Source organism: Callionymus lyra, chromosome 18 (assembly GCF_982586985.1).
Source record: "Callionymus lyra chromosome 18, fCalLyr1.hap1.1, whole genome shotgun sequence".
Lineage (NCBI taxonomy): Eukaryota > Metazoa > Chordata > Actinopteri > Syngnathiformes > Callionymidae > Callionymus > Callionymus lyra.
In genome coordinates, this window is record NC_141835.1 from 16,791,881 (window position 1) to 16,809,302 (window position 17,422).

General features: G+C 41.7%; 1 protein-coding gene across 1 annotated transcript; it reads right to left on the minus strand.

The window, feature by feature from the left end:
• Nucleotides 1-744: 744 nt before the first annotated feature.
• tdrd9 (tudor domain containing 9) lies at nt 745-17,127 on the minus strand. Its single transcript, XM_087780179.1, has 35 exons — nt 16,998-17,127; nt 15,788-15,870; nt 15,671-15,726; nt 15,388-15,609; nt 15,202-15,324; nt 14,898-14,978; nt 14,665-14,829; nt 14,257-14,360; nt 13,420-13,539; nt 13,276-13,360; nt 12,981-13,038; nt 12,814-12,918; nt 12,646-12,743; nt 12,460-12,591; nt 12,231-12,393; nt 12,105-12,168; nt 11,971-12,034; nt 11,865-11,909; nt 11,743-11,796; nt 9,855-9,971; nt 9,690-9,797; nt 9,513-9,613; nt 9,287-9,457; nt 4,255-4,363; nt 3,983-4,198; nt 3,531-3,620; nt 3,208-3,468; nt 2,932-3,099; nt 2,166-2,236; nt 2,000-2,109; nt 1,842-1,938; nt 1,646-1,784; nt 1,238-1,356; nt 1,105-1,171; nt 745-1,039 (listed from the first exon to the last, which is right to left on the minus strand). The coding sequence occupies exons 1-35, from the start codon at nt 17,057-17,059 to the stop codon at nt 941-943; spliced, it is 3,927 nt and encodes a 1,308-aa protein (XP_087636305.1). The 5' UTR covers nt 17,060-17,127; the 3' UTR covers nt 745-940.
• Between the last annotated feature and the right edge of the window lie 295 nt (nt 17,128-17,422).

Here is a 17,422-nt window from a genome sequence, read left to right on the forward strand (position 1 = left end):
TTGTGATTCCATTTCAACTGATAATATGATCACAGCATCAGGAAGGTTCCACTCTGGCTTGAATAAAATAAATAATAATAATTTTTCACAGTATAATCGCAGACAATGAATCTTAAAACAAACAATCATAATAAAGGAAAATGCTTTAAATCCGCTTTAGAATCCAGGTTATGAAACAGTTTAAAATAGTTGAGGGTTGGATGCCTGCTCGTCCGTGGAGCCGACAGAAACATTAGAATCAGACTCTGGGATTTGAGAGCTAAAAATAGTGGCTGGTCTTGAACACAACTGAAGCGACAACAGCAGTGTCTGTGAGATTTAAAGGAGCAGAGTTCTTCCACTTTCACTCTCCTCACGGAGCACAATTCCCGACACCTTTGTCTAACAGGCGGTCTGAGGGCCACATGAGGACTCAGGGATGAGATGACGCGGACAAACGGAACAACAACTTAAACTGGACTCACCCTCGTCTGTTGGCTCAGCGGCAGATTGTCCTGGACCTCGTTCAGCCGTCACTGGAGTGTGTCTGAAAGTCAGTGTTGCTTCTCAACATTACACTTAAATTTAACCATGTTCCTCTGATGATGATGATGATGATGATGATGATGATGATGATGTTGACGAGGTCAGGGGTCACAATACTTCTCCGTGACAGTGTTATACTTGGGCTTCTGTGCTCGGGTGAGAATTAGGGCTAAAACAAAAGTCAAGTTAAAGTTGAACATTAAAGGTCAAGAGATGGAACTATGTTGTCTGAACATTTTAATCCGACAAGGTCAGAAAGTCAAAACAGTTGAATCAAACATTTTTGATATTAATAATGAATAAAACTTTTTTTTTTAATAAAATATTGCAAAACCTTAAAGAACATGTCATTAATTATTAAAATTAAAATAATGAAAAATTATGAAAAACAAAGTTAATCTTTTTCTTCTCAGTCTCAGTTGTTGAGGAGGAGGACCGGGTGCAGCTGGAAAAGAACCCCCTCCTTCTTGTCCACGCCAGGCTCGGCGATGCTCATCTTCATCGACTCGTCCACCTTCAGAAGAAACATGTCGTTATGTGGACTACATGTAACCCAGAGGTGGACTTCACCGAGCTCACCTGGTTCCACTTCCACTCGTGCTCACAGTAAACGGGATCAACTTCATCTCTGGACTTGGTGAAGAGTCTGAGGAGAGACGGACAGTTGCTGCTGTTTCAGCTCAGAGAGTCAAGTCTTGTGTTGGCGACGGACCTCAGCAGAGACTCCCGGCACTCGTCCTGCAGCTGGTTGATCCGGTCAGGCCTCAAGTGAAGGACACTGTCTGGACCTTCACACACCAGTTGGTTGATGGCCAACCGAAGAGCATTGACCTGCAGACATGAGAGAAGACATGTTGAAATAAGGTGATGTGAAGCCCCAGACGGAAACAGATAAAAAGTTGTAATGTGATGAAAAAGAAAAATGTAATGTAATGGTTTCATGGAATGCTGAAAATTAGTCAAGAGATAATAATCTTCACAACTAGGAAAACATCTATTGCTATCAAAATAAAAGCACTTGACCATTACATTTTGTTTTGGTGCATTTCAAAACTCATTCAAAACGTATACACATGAACAATGGAAAAAAATGGAAAAGGGCTCGAGAGGTCGACATCACCTGTATGACGTCTTCAAAATCAAACTTGACGTCGAAGGCGAGCTCCATGTCGTGTTCCGGCAGGAGGCTGGCTTGAGTCCGGGTGCTCCAGCCGAGTCCGCACAGAGCTCCCGTGTAGCGGACCCGCTCCTCGTCGCAGCTGCAACGACAGATCCATCACAAGACCGTCTCAGAGAGGACTTCCAAGGAGACCGACCGGAGCTCCATGGCAGGGCTGAAGATCATGTTGAGGAGAGCCGAGAGTCCAGGGATATGAGGCAGCAGGGTGTTCTCGTGAGCATAGAAGTTCGTCCCTGCAGATGACAGCAGGTGAGACGCGCGGAAAACAACACAATAATTAAGTGTTTCCAGCACCTGAGGTGTTCACCGACACTCTCCTGGCAACCAACAACCGCCGGTCTTTGTAGTGCGGGTTCGCGTCGATGGCAGAACTACAGATACTGTCTTTCTCCAAGACCACACTCCTGAAACACACGAGTGTAAGCACAGGCCAGACCAGGGCTCCAGAGGGGACACTGACTTGATGAAAGTCCTGTGGCACAGGCTGCGGAATCTGGTCTTATATGGACTTGAGGGTCCGTTCAGCCTCACCTGAATGTGCAGAAGAGAAAGAACGAGGAGACGTAACGTTCTGAGTCATCGTTGGGGTCAGTAAACTTCTGGGTTAACGTTCTGCTGCTTTATGAACACGAATGCTGAAACGACTCCCCCTGCTGGACAAATGTATCCATGGCAGCTTCTGGGGGCAAGATGTAGCCATTTGCCTACATTTCTGTGGTTCTTAGAAAATATAAAAGATTTGAAAAATAAATTAATTACTTGATATGTTTAATAATTTATAGCTAGATATAATATAATATTAATATACATTTTTTATTTAAAGGATACAATGCATGAATAAGGTTATTCAATTATTGTCAATGTACTTTAGTCCAATAAATAAAATAGCAGTTTTGACAATAAAACTACATTAATAAGTAAGTAAGTGAACCTCTTAAGCTATTTTCTTAACATATGTTCATCATTGTAGATTATTAAAGTGCAAATTGGTTAAAAATCACCTGCATTTGAGGATAATTAAGGAAACATTTGACTTTTTTTGTGGTAGTAACTCTGATTAAGTTTGTTCAGCACCAACCCTACTGACTTATCTAAGATGCATCTTTGCAAGTGGCCCCATCTGCTGGACAATTGTGTAAGTGCAGGTTTAATCAACGGAGAGTTCTTAAATTTCTTTGCTTCTATGCGAATATGCTCCAAACTTGCTCAATAATGTGCTCACTTGCCTTGGACTTGGAGTAAGGAATACGGCTCGTGGAGAAGTCGGCAAGAAGTTCGTCCACAAGTTGCTTGTTCCGCTTGTTGCGATCCAGCCATGAACTGGAGGCGGTGCTGCCGTCGTACCTGCCCATCTCCATGTCTCTGTAGAGGGAGAGCAGGGCGTCGTGGTTTTCCTGGAAGATTAAAAAAACAGATTAATAAACAGGTCAAACATTCATAGCATGAAAACGTATTAAAACACTCGCTTCAATGACATCCAGGTGGGTTTATTTTGGAGTCACCTTAGAGTCGAAGCTCTCCTCGGCCTTGATGGCATGTCCCTCCTCCACCAGGATGTCTATCAAGCTGCTGCTGCTGTTGGTCTCCGAGCTGAAGAGCAGCTCCACGCGCATCACACCGCGGAGGATGGAGTACAGGGAGACCATCGGCAGTCTGTCTTTGACCAGCGTGACAAACCTTGCCCGGGCTCGGCTGCTCCAGCGCTTTCCAGAGATGATGGATTCGGGTGATGGCCGCATTTGGATGACTTGGAACTCCTGGGCCTGAAAAGACAAACTACGGTAATGACTTCTGTACAGGTATTGCAAAGGTTTAATGAAGAAACCTGGAAAGGAACTGTCTGCAGATGAGGTGGAAGTTCTCTCAGGCTGTCACTGGTCACAGAAGTTGAGTTTCCAAAGTCCAGGAAGAAGACCTGCAGCCCAGACGTCAGTTGAGGACTTGACCAGAGGTATATTACTGCTGCCACCAATTGTACATCCCAAAAATATATATATAAAAAAACAAGAAAAATGAATTCTAAATAATGAAAACCTAAATCTACCTTTTTCTCATTTGGGAGTTTAAAACAAGAAACTAAAAACCTGATTTGACCAACTTAGAAATGTGGAACATAAAACTAAATGAAAATGGGGAGCCGTTCTCAGCAGCTCACTTTAAAACACACTCCTGTAGTTTCAACACCGTCTTAAGCACAAATACCCGCCTCCCTCTCCTGTACAAGTCATCCAAAACATGTTCATATTAAAATAAAAGTAGAATGAAGCATAAAGTCACCTCCACCATGTTCCCCCGGATGTGAAGGACCTGGGCTCGGTAGAACAGACCGTCCTCGTCACTCTCGGAGTAGGGGGCCAGACAGAGAAGGTTGGGGTACAGCGACACGGTCAGAGGTTGCAGGGAGCTAGTGTTGATCTCTTTGGTCAGACAGCGTTGCTTCTCCAGACTTGCCTGATCCGCCCGAAAGCCCCAGAAATGGCCCACCTCCACCACCTGTAGCAGAGAAGGGTCTAGAGTCGACGAGATAAGGGTGAGCAAGACGGAGAAACCTCTGTGATGTTGACGACGAACAGTCGACTGGTCGGAAGCTTGTCCGGGTGCAAGTCGTTCTCAAACCCAATTGACGTGACAGCCGTGGTTCGGAAGTTAATGTTGATGCTGCACACAGTGAAGACATTTTATTAGTTTAATTTAATTAAATAATGTATAGATTTTCTTTTATTTGTATTTATTACTTTTTAATGTTTTTACAACACTGGCAATACATTTTCTTTTCTGATTCTGATCTCTAGCTTTAAATGTTAGACTTCAATGAGATGAAGATTGTTGTAAAACGAGTGACTTGTGGAGTGTTTGTTAGAAAATGAAATGGATTTTATTTGAGTTAGATAACTAGTTATTTAGTGTTTGTCTTACATGTTTGAATCACAACCATCATAAAATACAGATCAGTTTAAGTTAAGGAATGTTCTAAAGTTCTACCACAGCAGCTAAAACCCCTGGACAGAAGTCCTGGAGTAAAAGTGTATATTTTTATATGTAAAATAGTTAAATCATCTCAGTGACTATTCATGTCTGAAATGTTGCCCTGTTAAAATACTCCAGAAAGCTCCAAACAACCATGCTATCACATGCAACCACTTCCTATATTTATCTAACTATACCCAAACTATCACCAACATCACAACACTATTAACTTTCCATTATTGCTGGAGACAACATTGACTGATAGGTAAAAAGCTACCTCAGTCAACTCAGGTGAAACTAACACTCGGACCAGGAAAAACGTCGGTAAATCTCCACCATCACTGTCGGAGAAAACCAAAGCTGACATTGCGGACCTGGCACAAGCTCTTGCCGAGTTAAAGTTGCTCCGGGCTGACTTCAGGACAAAGGTGGAAAATTTCCGGTAAATTTCCGGAAACTTTCCATGGGAAGTTAAGCTGGGGAATTTTGGAAATATTCCAAATTGGAAACTTTCCATGGGAATTATGGGAATTATGGGAATTAATGGGAATTATTGGGAATTTATGGGAATTAACTGGAAATTGGGGGTAATTTAAACAAACTGTATCATATCCAAACATAAATGTAAATATTTATTTTGCCATAAGCAGATATCCATGCAAGATAATACAAAAACATGACATTTCAACAGATTTATTTGAGTAGGACTTTAGTTTTTATTCTTGTATGAACAATTATTTTAATGAACAACAAAAACATGAATGTTGAGTAAATACTAACTCATCCCACTCCGCCACCCAATCAAAAAGTAAAATGACCCCAACCCCCCCCCATTCAAAATGTTAAATGAAAGGAGCCCCACTCCCTCCAAAAAAGTCCCATTCAACATGTAAAACAAAAGCCTCTTCCCTCGAGCTTCACAAGCCTAGTTTCTGCATGTTCTGCTTTTTTGCCAAAACCTTTCAGGCAATGTCCTCTTCCTGGGCCTCATCAACATCCTCCATGTTCACCTCCTCAACATCCGGCTCTGACGACTCCTCTTCAGTGTCACTGTCCAGCCTGGTTGAGGATGGCTCTGTGTCAGGTTCAAAGAGCCTTAGGTTTGCCCGAATGGCCACCAGTTTTTCCACTCTCACGTTTGTGAGCCTGTTGCGAACCTTTGTGTGTGTGTTCCCGAAGAGTGACCAGTTACGCTCAGAGGCGGCTGATGATGGTGGGATTTGGAGGATGATGGAGGCTATAGGTGCAAGGGCCTCAGATCCACAAAGTCCCTTCCACCAGGTGGATGCAGATATGTGCTGGCATGACTGCCAGATTCCATCCCCTTCCCAAAGGCCAGTCTTGGTTTGGTACTTAGCCAAACTGCCCAGAACCTTGCCTTTATCAAGGCCCAGGTGGCCAGACATGGCTGTAAAAACAGCATAATTAGTTAACATAGTTAATCTCTTCTCCAGAGAGTATGCCCCTGTCATATTTTGGGTCCAGCATGTATGCTGCTGCATGCACTGGCTTCGTGCAGAACTCCCGGCGCTTCTCCAATGACTTGACCACAGCAGTTTCCTCTGCTTTGAGTAGTAGGGAAGTGGGCAGGACCGTCTGGATTTCTTCTTTGAGGTCAGCAAAGAGACAGTGGACATCTGATAAGATGGCATCATCACCCTCTATCTTGGCAATTGCTGCTGCAATTGGTTTGAGGATTCTCAGGCTGCTAGTCACTCTTTCCCAGAACACATCATCTAACAGGATTCTTTTGATGTCACTTTCAATGCCTGCAGTCTGGGATATGGCCATCTCTTGCAGAGACTCCTTTCCCTCCAGTAGACTGTCATACATGATGACAACACCACCCCATCGTGTGATGCTGGGGAGCTTCAGTGTGGTACTCTTGTTTTTTTCCTTTTGCTTTGAGAGATAGGTTGCTGAAGCTGCTTGTTTGCCCTTCACATACTTCACAACTTGCTTAGCTCTCTTGTGTAGTGTGTCCATTGTCTTCAGTGCAATGATGTCTTTCAGGGGAAGATTAAGAGTATGGGCAGCACAGCCAATGGCTGTTATATGAGGGTAGGTCTCCTCCACGTGTGCCCAGGCAACCTTCATATTTGGTGCATTGTCAGTGACAAGTGCAAAAACCTTCTCTGGTCCAATGTCATTGATGACCGCTTTCAGCTCATCAGCAATGTAGGGGCCTGTGTGTCTGTTGTCCTTTGTGTCTGTGCTCTTGTAGAATACAGGTTGAGGGGTGGCGACAATGTAGTTGATAATTCCTTGTCCCCGAACATTTGACCACCCATCAGAGATGACTGAAATACAGTCTGCTTTGACAATGGTTTGCTTGACCTTTGTTTGCACTCTGTTGAACTCCTCATCCAGCAAATGAGTAGATAGCGCATGCCTGGTTGGGGGGGTGTACTGCACGAGCAAAACACCCATCTGCATTTCTCTGGCTACGTTCATCCATTGCATCAAAGAATGCTCTGATACCAGAGGGACCAGGAGCTGATGAGAGGGTATCTGACTCTGATACAGCAGATTCATTTTCCCCTGGAGTGGAACTCTTGTCTGCTGAATGTTTTGAGCCTTGAGGAACTTTTTGGCACTTGGCAATATGTTGCTGCATTTTTGTAGCATTCTTCACGTATGTCTTTGCACAGTATTTACATACATACAAAGACTTTCCTTCAACATTCGCTTGTGTGAAATGCTTCCACACATCAGATGGCAAACGTGGCATTTTTCTGCAGAATAACATAAAAAAAAAGCTGGCTAAACAACTGGAATGGTCTTCAAAATATTTGACAATTGATGTATAAATTCTTGAATGGTTACAGAAAACCGTCTTGCTGGAGTCAGAAAAAACAGCATCAAATTTGAGGTAGCTACCACCATAATAAGCTAGCCTCTTAAATGGTCAATGAAATGAAAATAGCTTTCATTTAGCAACTAACTTACCAGCTAGCTAGCTACTGTGTTCATACATTTTTATTTAATATTTGCAAGTTAAACATTAATACCATTATAGATCAAATATATTTACCCCATAATATTATCAAAACGTACTTGACTTTATATAGTCCGTGAGCTCAAATGTGTGGCTTCAATAGTCTTGTGCTTTGAGCTCAAATGTGTGGCCTCCAGGCTTCAAGAAATCACCTGTGCATGTGATGGAGGAATGCACAGTGCCTGTAGGGGGCGTGGCCTCAATAGCCCTGCAGTAAGCAATGTGCTGTGTGCCTGTGATTGAGGAGTGTACTTGCATTAAATCTGGTTGTTTTAGCCAAGACTATGCTACAATATATTTCCCCCAACTATATTTAAGTTCCCTGTTAAGGGCCAACCTTCAATTCTGTAAATTTCTTATTTATTCCCGTTAATTCCCATATATTCCCGTTAATTCCCATATATTCCCGTTAATTCCCATGGAAAGTTTCCAACTTTGAAAATTCCCGGAATTTTGCAACCCTAGCTGGACCACAAAGTCGCAGACTTGAAAGGATGTTTTGGTGAATTCGTCCCACATCGACGAGGCTGATTGACATATAGAAGCAGCGGAGAATGCGCTGGATAAGGCAGAGACTTCACTCACCACCGTTACTAAACGCCTCGCTTACCTGGAGGGCAGAACAGACGAACTGGAGAACTGAGGGAGGAGGAAGAATCTACATCTTATTGGGATCCAGGAGGTGAGGAAAGTCAGAAGACGCTCTTTGATTTCGTCAATGATGGTGGTGAATGGTTCGGTTTGAACCCGGTCAAGAAGCTCACTTTGGAGCGAGTCCACCGTGGACTACAACCAGGGGAACCGAACCAGTCTACCAATCTACAGTGAAGAGTCTGGGCACCCCTCGAAGATTTCATGATAATTTGCTCTAACTTTACAAGAGAAGATCACAGCAAAAGGATTTCATTTCCTACAGAGATTTAGACATTTGAGTGTTTTTCCAGATCAAAATTCTTAGAGTTGCAGTTTTATTATGATAAAACTTAACAATATATAATATATATATAAAGACCCGAAAATGATCAACTAAACAACAACAAATTCCTTTCTTAACAACACAATCAATGTATGGAACAATGTGAATAAACTGACAGATGATACAGGACAGCCGTCTCTGTGCTTTGACTGTCCCGTCACAACACCAAGACTAACAGAAGAAAATGTTATTACAATTTTTACTTCACAAGTAAAAAAAGAAACTAAAATAAAATGTTATCTCCACAACTAAGAGAATAAAATAGAATATATATATTTAACTCCACTACTTACAAAAGAAGACAAAACTTTTTTTTAATTTCCACTTCCACCCAAAATTAAGTCCATCTCTGCTTCAGAACATTTATTTCTCTGTTTGTTTGACAGGTGGAAAAGATCGTCTTCACCTCCTTTCATGGTCATCATCATCTATTCACTGGCAGCTCTCAATGCTCATAACTCATTACCATTAGCTGCTCTTATCTTTGGAATTTATTAAATAAATGTGTTCGCAATCAGATCAGGAATCCTGAGTAGTTGTTTAAAGCGAAGACCTTCACGTGAAAATGTGTGTAGGGACATACTTACAATTCACGAATGAGAACCAATAAAGGCAGATGAATCTAAATGAAACCTTTTACCGTAAATGTTTGACGTGGTCGACTTGTTTGTTCCCTGCCCAGTCCTGGATATGCTCAGGCGGGTAGACCGACATCATCAGGGGAAGTCTCTGATGGGCCAAGTAGAGAGCCAGAGTGACCTCCTGCAGGACGCCTGCACCCTGGTTGACTCCAGAGAATTCCACATATGCTCTGAGGAAACAGCGTTAGGGAGCAGAGACGCCGCAGGAGAGTGGAGAGTCAGTACCTGCTGCTCTCGAAGGTTATGCTCTTCACTTGTCCACACTGGCGGAACAGAGTCTGCATTTGGCGGTAGTACAGGAAGCAGTAGGCAGGAAGACTCCTCAGCTGCACACCACAAACAACAGCGACCATAAGTCGTCTCTAACTGTTCGTGGAGAAAAATAGCGAGAGGTGGTCGCACCATCACTGTGGTTCTGGGGTTAAAGCCACACAGCTCCCTAGTAGCCAGAGAGTCGTCGATGTCCTCCTGGACGAAGTAGTTTGGGTAGAAGGCTCCAGCGATGACCATCTACAGACACAGTCAGCTGAGTGAGACCAGCTTCCCTCAACAAGATCCTGGACTGACCTGAAGAATAAAGTTCTGTTTGTGGATGCTGGTGTAGTCCAGGCTGTGGGGGCTCTCGGGCACATGCATGTTGAAAACACGAACACGTCTCTTCAGTTCTTCGTATTGTTCCGACACCTGCAGAAGTCAGAATGAAGAAGATATGCAGTTTTTAAATACAACTTGAAATTAACAAATATAAACTGTTAATCCACTTTGAATTCATGATTTCATTAGTATTTTTCATGAACCCGGAAAGGAAAATCTATCAAAATATGATTGACATGTTGAAATGAAGGTGTGGATGAACAAAGGAAAAGGGCTTGAATTTGTGTCAGCGACAGATTCGAACATCTGAATATTTTTGTTCATCATTTTCTGGGTTGAGTGTGCAACCTTTTTTAGTAGGAAATCAATTCTTAGTATGAGGCTTGTGAACTTGTCTGCAGTGAAGGATGTGGCTGACACTGAGCTTAAGGCCAGGTCTCATGAACATTTTTGATAGTTATTCTTAGAGAATCAAAATATGAGGAACTATGCTCCTAACTGACCTAACTTCAATATTTGACTCTACTTATTAATGCAAGTCAGCATTTTTATGAAGATGATAAAATCCACACCTGCTTCCATCATGACCGATTATCAATCTATTCAGTTCAAGTCATCGTCCTAAAGTATGTACTTGCTTATGTTGAGCAAATTTGATGATTGTAGATCATTTGGACTGGAACATTTTTAAAGTAGCTTGCGAAACGATGTAAATAAAGCGTTATAAACAAACATGGTATTGGGCCACTGGAAACATTTTAATTTTTGTTGATTCACATTCCAGGTGTCTTTTTTTTTAAACTAAATCATCCTGTCAAGATGAGAAGAAAAAAAAATACCAAATCATTAGAGAAACCATTAGAGTTGAATTGATAATGAATCAATATTGATTGATTTATATAGGAAATTGGGACAAGTTTAGCTCATGGAGTTTATGTCATTACTTACCTTTTTGATAAAGGTGGAAACCAAAGGCCTCATATACCACATTTTAATATAAGCTTTGGTCTTGGAATTAGGATTTAGAGTTAAATATGAATGAGTAAAAAATGTTATTTGAAAAATACTGTTCTGTTATAAATGGTATGTGGCGCCCTAACCCTGACATTAAAATAAATGAATGCATACAAAACCTGTAAAAGGTGACTTGATTTCAGAATATATTTGAATAAAAACCCAAACATTTTAACCTTTATTTAAAACTATGCAATGAAATTCTCATGTCATTGATCTCTGAATGCGACGCTGAAGGATCATATTATGATTAATAATATGAAAAGCAGCCAGTTTATGCTAATAAAAATGGTAATTAAAGTGTTACTTTAGAGTGAAAATTGTTGGCCTTGACACAAACTACCAGATAAACCAGAGCGGAACAAGCGCAATGACAACTATAGTGCATTTAAAATGAATCAAAATGAATAAATAATCTGCAAATGGATGCACAGAACTTCCCTGGAAGTCTCCAGAATCGACAAGTGATTGATGAATTGTTTAAAACACCAACACGAGTAGGCAACAGTAGTAGAGCGGTCACCTACCAGAATGTAACTTATGCTTCGTTGCACACCAATCATTCTTCGCACAATGAAGACACAAACATTGAGGCTTTTCCCGAATACGCAGTGTGTTGATTTACTTAAATTAAATTACTCGTCTATTTTTAGTTTCATTTAGAAAATGAAAAAACTAAAACAACGGTCTTGAATTTGTTTTTCGATTTACGTTTCAAAATTGAAAATAGAACCGTATCCCTCATTCAAATAAATAAACTCCATAATGATATTGACAGAATTAGGATGAAAATAGAAACATCGATTTAATTCAGCGGAAACAAAAATGGGAAAAAGACTCTCTGTACCTCTCTCATCCGTTTGACTTGAATCAAGTTCTCGTTTCCCCAGTACAGTTCATCCTGAGAACATGAAGCCACGACGTGAGTTTGTCTCCAATAACGTATGTTGACACCGTGTCGATGCTCACCCTGAGCTCCTGCAGCCGTCCTTTCTTCTTGGCAGAGTCCCAGACCTGGAAGAGAGCGTAAGAGTGAGTCTAGAGCAACACACCTGCAGTCAGTCCATGGATTTACCTTGAACGCATTTAAAAATGCGATGGAATCACTGGGTGTGCCGTTTGAAAACGACAACTTGCTCCTGAATTAAATAGCAACGGTCAACAACTTCCTGTCAGACATGTAATACATGCAGAGTCAACGAGACAGACCTGTGACTTGCGAGCTGCAGCATGGCCGGCCTGGAGAAGAAGTTATTCTGAGAATGAGCAGCAGCTGAGAGGAGAGGGATCAGGTCAGCAAAAGAGTCACAGACATCCTTAAGAAGACTTTAGCACCGATGATGAGGCACTCGTCCAGACAGCCAAAGACGTGACCCAGGACCACCAGCTTCCCGAGGTACAGGTCCAGAGGCAATTGGGCCAGAACTCTTCCCATGAAGGTGAGGTTGCCGTCCTCATTGTAACACTTGTCGTCGACCTTGGCAGAGAGGGCGCCCATCTGCATGGAGAGAAAAGAACAACAGTCATTTGCTCAAACAGAGATAAAAGTGCAACCTCCTCTGACCTCTTTAAGCTGCAGCACCGTCTTGACAATGTCAGTCAGATTCGGGGGCGAGAGAGCCGTGGCCAGGATGGATCGAGGATCCGCTATGCTGAGAAGCTTGGCCTTCAGCACGATGCTGGACAGAGGCGCGATCTGAGAGAAGACAGTGAGGAGCATGTAGACGGAGTCGGAAACGAGCGAACACACCAGCATCTCCGGGATCATGTGGTCGGGGATGTTGTTGGTCCAGAAGTCTCTGGTCACGAGGCGGTAGCAGAAGCCCTTGGACACTCGGCCGGCACGTCCTAGCACGACAGCGGTGAGGAGGTGTTGAAGCCGTTCAGGACTTCAGGGGCTAGGGGGGGGGGGTCGTACCTCTGCGCTGGTCACAGTTGGTCTTGGCAGCCCAGGTGAGCCGCAGAGACCGGCAGTTGGTCTCCTCGTCACACACCATACGACGTGCCAGGCAGAAGTCAATCACTACAACAACACAATCAGTTACGTGTCTTTCATTTGTCTTGATTGGACAAGCTTAAACTCACCATACTTGACGTCCGGAACAGTGACCGAACTCTCTGCGATGTTTGTGGAAAGGATGACCTGAGAAGAACACATTCACTAGAGGACTTTGCTACATAAGGAAAAATCTTCTTACATTTTTTGATTTCCCTCAATTGATAAAGGTAAAATTTGAATTAAAAGTCTGAACAGTATCAGCTTAACACGAACAAAATGTCAAAATATTGACATAACTTTGTACACAAAAGGGGGGCCAAATGATCCAGTAACTATCAGTGTAGTTTTAAAGGCACTGAAGGATGTTTCAGGTTCTCAAACCTTCCTGCATCCAGGGACAGGAGTCTGGAAAACTCCAATCTGCTCCCCCATAGTCACAGTGGAGTGAAGAGGATAGATCAGCAGTCTGTGGACAACAATCAGTTATGAATAACAGTACAGTTCAGGTGAATGGACTAAACTGACCTTTTGTGGACCAACTTGACCAGAGAGTCCTGCATGTGCATGATCTCACCCAGGCCTGGTAAAAACACCAGCACACTGCCTCTCTCCATCGACGTCGAGCCTCCTTCTTTCATCACTCGTCTGCTCACAGATTTGAAACATGAGGAAATGCAACAACTCACTGCCTTGGTTATCATCTTGTGTCTGGTCAACTTTCCCTTTCAACACCTCAAGAATACATCAACATACTTGACCGGGAAATAAGTATTTTGTCCCAGCTAATCGTTTAAACAAGTTTAATGATTAGATCGGATGTAAAAACCTTATATTACAGTGAATACTTTGACTGCCTACTTTCAAAAATGAAATTTGTATGTCAGGGCTTTGAACGCATCACTGCTACTGTGGACTGAATAGACAGAAATTCTGCCACAATGTGAACCTATTTTCCTTATGGTTCAAAATTAAATGTACACTTGAGTCATTTAATTTGTATATGCCCACTTGAATGTATAAGTCACTCGTTTTATTGCATTTTATTTTTATTTATTTCATCAATTCTATTTTATAGTGTTTTCCACAAAAATCGTACAATTCCTGTGTTGTTCTTATAAAAGTGATAATAAACGTGTTACGACGATGAAACCTGATGGTTATTTTTAATGTTAAAGCAGATCAAATAATTGCCATTTGTGGTTATATATGAGCTGTGGCAATAATATTGAAAAAGATATATCTAGCAGCAACATATAGGGAAAAAAATATCTCTGGAGCCGTGAACTTTAGAAATAGTCAATTTTGAACTTTCCCAACACTGTAGAAGGACAACTTGACCACAGAAGAAGTGAGTCAGAGCACCTGGACTCGACGTCCTCCAGCTCGTCCAGGCTGCGGATCAGACTCACGGCCAGTTCATACATCCTCTCAGAGATGTACAGGTCTTCCATTGTAGGAGGCTGGAACTACAACAAAGACTGGTTTAGTACAAGCAGACCTCAGACTTAAACTGAATTAAACTGAAACCAGAAATATATTTTCTAACCTCTAACATTCATCCAAAAATATATACTTATTTTTAAATACAAGAAATAAAAAATGTGAACCAGTTTCAAGTAATCACAAATGGACCATCAGAATAAGTTGAGCCTTATACTCTACGTTTCAACACTGGAAACTCAGGAGTTTTATACCATGAGTTTATTTGGCACTACATCCTGTGTTGATGGTACAGTGGTAAATGAGCCTCAGTGAACACAGACCCCTCACCTCGCGTGGGAACAAGTGGTGAAGATCATCGAGATAGAACTGGTCGATGGGGTGCTGGACTCCCTCCACCTCGAACACGAACGCTGGGCTATTCATCCCTCGCACGGTCGTGGCGAAGTAGTTGGCGAACTCACTGCAGCTGATGGTGGCTGACATGAGGATGATCTGAGGGAGAAAACCTCAGGCTGAACACGGCAGCAAACGCGCTTTAAATGGACCAGTTTAATCTTCACCTTCACAAAGGGAGAGTTGGACTGCAGAAACCTTCTTAGGATCAGCAGAAGGAAGTCCATCTCTGCTGTGCGCTCGTGCACCTGCGACAAAGACATCAGATCTTCCTCTTTTATAACCTCCATCATGAAAGTAAAATGGACTAAATAGATAATATTTTAAACTTGTTGAACTATTATAAAATACTTTTGAAGGTATAAAAATTGATATGAGAACATTTCTAAAGTATATAATAATGTAAGAAAATCAAGCCAATGGCTGGACCAACTCAGTGAACGTGCATCAGAAACACAACTGTGCACAAACCTCATCCACGAATATATGAGTAAACTCAGTGAGTCGCTTAGAAGAAACTAGTTTCTGCAGCAGAACTCCGGTCGTCATGTAGATCAGACGAGTGTGTTCCGTGGCAACCTTCTCCAGTCCCACCTGCAGAGCCAAAGTTAAAATTAATATGATAAATTGTCTCGCTCATGAATCGTTCGACCCGACCTGGTATCCCACCAGACTACCCAGCATGCACTTCCTCTGTTTGGCGACCCATTGGGCAACGCTGGTGGCACCGATCCTTCGTGGCTGTGTGACCACGATGTTGCAGACCATGTTCTTCTCGGTGTAGTGGTCCAGGATAAACTGGGGCACCTGGGTGGTCTTACCGCTCCCCGTCGCCCCCCGAATAATCACCACCGAGTTGTATTCGATGAGAGAAACCAGCTGGAAGACGATCAGTAAAACAACACTTCTGCTTGAACAACACTGGCGTGATACTCCATACCTTCTGTCTGTTCTTAGTTATGGGCAGATCTGGGCCGTGGGTCGGCAGAGACGGAGCTGGAAACAGATTTATCATTAAGCATCTTCCACAAAGATGAGCTTTGAAGTTGATACTTACTCCCTCTATGATCCTGGATTTCTGGCTGTAAATCTTCAACTTTGACATTCTGGGTTGTGTTTGCTTCGAGCTCCTGCGATTCGCTGAAAAAAGGTTAACACCGGGTCACACTTCTAGTCTATTATCTACAGTAGTACTTCCAGTCTCTGTTGGATGTTGGCCTAGAAGCGTCTCCTAGCTTTAAAAATAGACTTGTTTAAGGTTTTCCAGAACAATTCTTCTGGCTAGGGCTTCCACACATGATCAAAGTTACAGACAAGCACCATGGAAGTATTAGGATGTTTTTAAGCAAGTATTTCTGGACAAAAAGGAAGACAACAACAACAAACAATTGAGCTCCAGTCGCTACATTAAAATGAACATAATATTTTTGACTATAACTCAATAATGAACAGATTAATCCCAAACCTTGGTTGACATGAGGGTCAGTAAAAAATAAGTGGCGCCACACATTATAAAACTTGCATCTTAAACAACAACATAATGAATTTTGTTTAGGAATTTCAAGATAAAGGATTGAGTTAGTATGACTTTATACACAGTCTTATGCATATTGTGTGACATATAGTATGTATAAATATGTAATATGACTAAGAATTACGTTGAACTTATTAAAACAATTTTGCTGTCGTCTTTTAAACTGTGGTACAACGTTTAAACGCAAGGTTTAACTTCCAACATAAATAAAGATACAATGTTTAATTGTACTTAACACCACTTGTTTTGCACTTGTGTTCAAATATAGCCGACATCCTTTCCAATTCTACTTTTTTTTTACATCATAATATCAAGTAAATTTTGACCGCCATGTTATAAAAAATAAAAAATGACATGAGAGAAAATGAGTCTGATTTTAATTATATGAAACTTAATTTAAGAATTTTAGATTTAACAATACATTTTATAGTCTTAAATTAAGTGAATGAACTGTTGATATAAAGAGTTGACACATTTAAACACACATTTTAACTTTTTCCGCTTCAATTGACCGCGCAAATGTACCTTAAGTAATTACGGTTAAAAAAAAATGACCGTCCCAATTACATATCATTTGTTAAATTAGCGTGATTCATATTCAAGACAAATTTTACATTCAAGTAAAAAACTGTTAAATCCACATTTTATACGACGTGTCGACGCAGATTGCGGGACAACATGCTAGCTTGCACGCCGATAGCATCGCGTCCACTCAAACTAAACTAAAACTCACCTCAACTCTTTGGACAATATCTCTTGTTTATGTTTTTCTTCTTCGTTTTTCTTCTCCTCCATGACGTTAAGATCTTGAAAGTCTCCTCGAAGGTAAAACCTTTTCTTTTCCTCTCTTCTCTCGCAGGTGATGTGAGTTTAGAGCCAGAAGCAGCTGGGGAGTGGAGAGCCACCTAGTGGTCCAAGTGCCAACTGCAAGACTCTGAGTCCCGACTCAAGATTGAATTCTGATTCGGTTTACAGATTAAATATTCTTCGTTCTTTGAAACCTGTGCCCTTTTCACCCGTATTTAAAGTGGATAAACGATTTTCAATAACTGACGTTATTTAAGACATTTATAAACTGCCGAAAAATTCCCCTCTATCGTAATGTATTGGGGGGTTTTTTGTACTACTATTTGCAGTCTACTGTTGCTAAATTATATT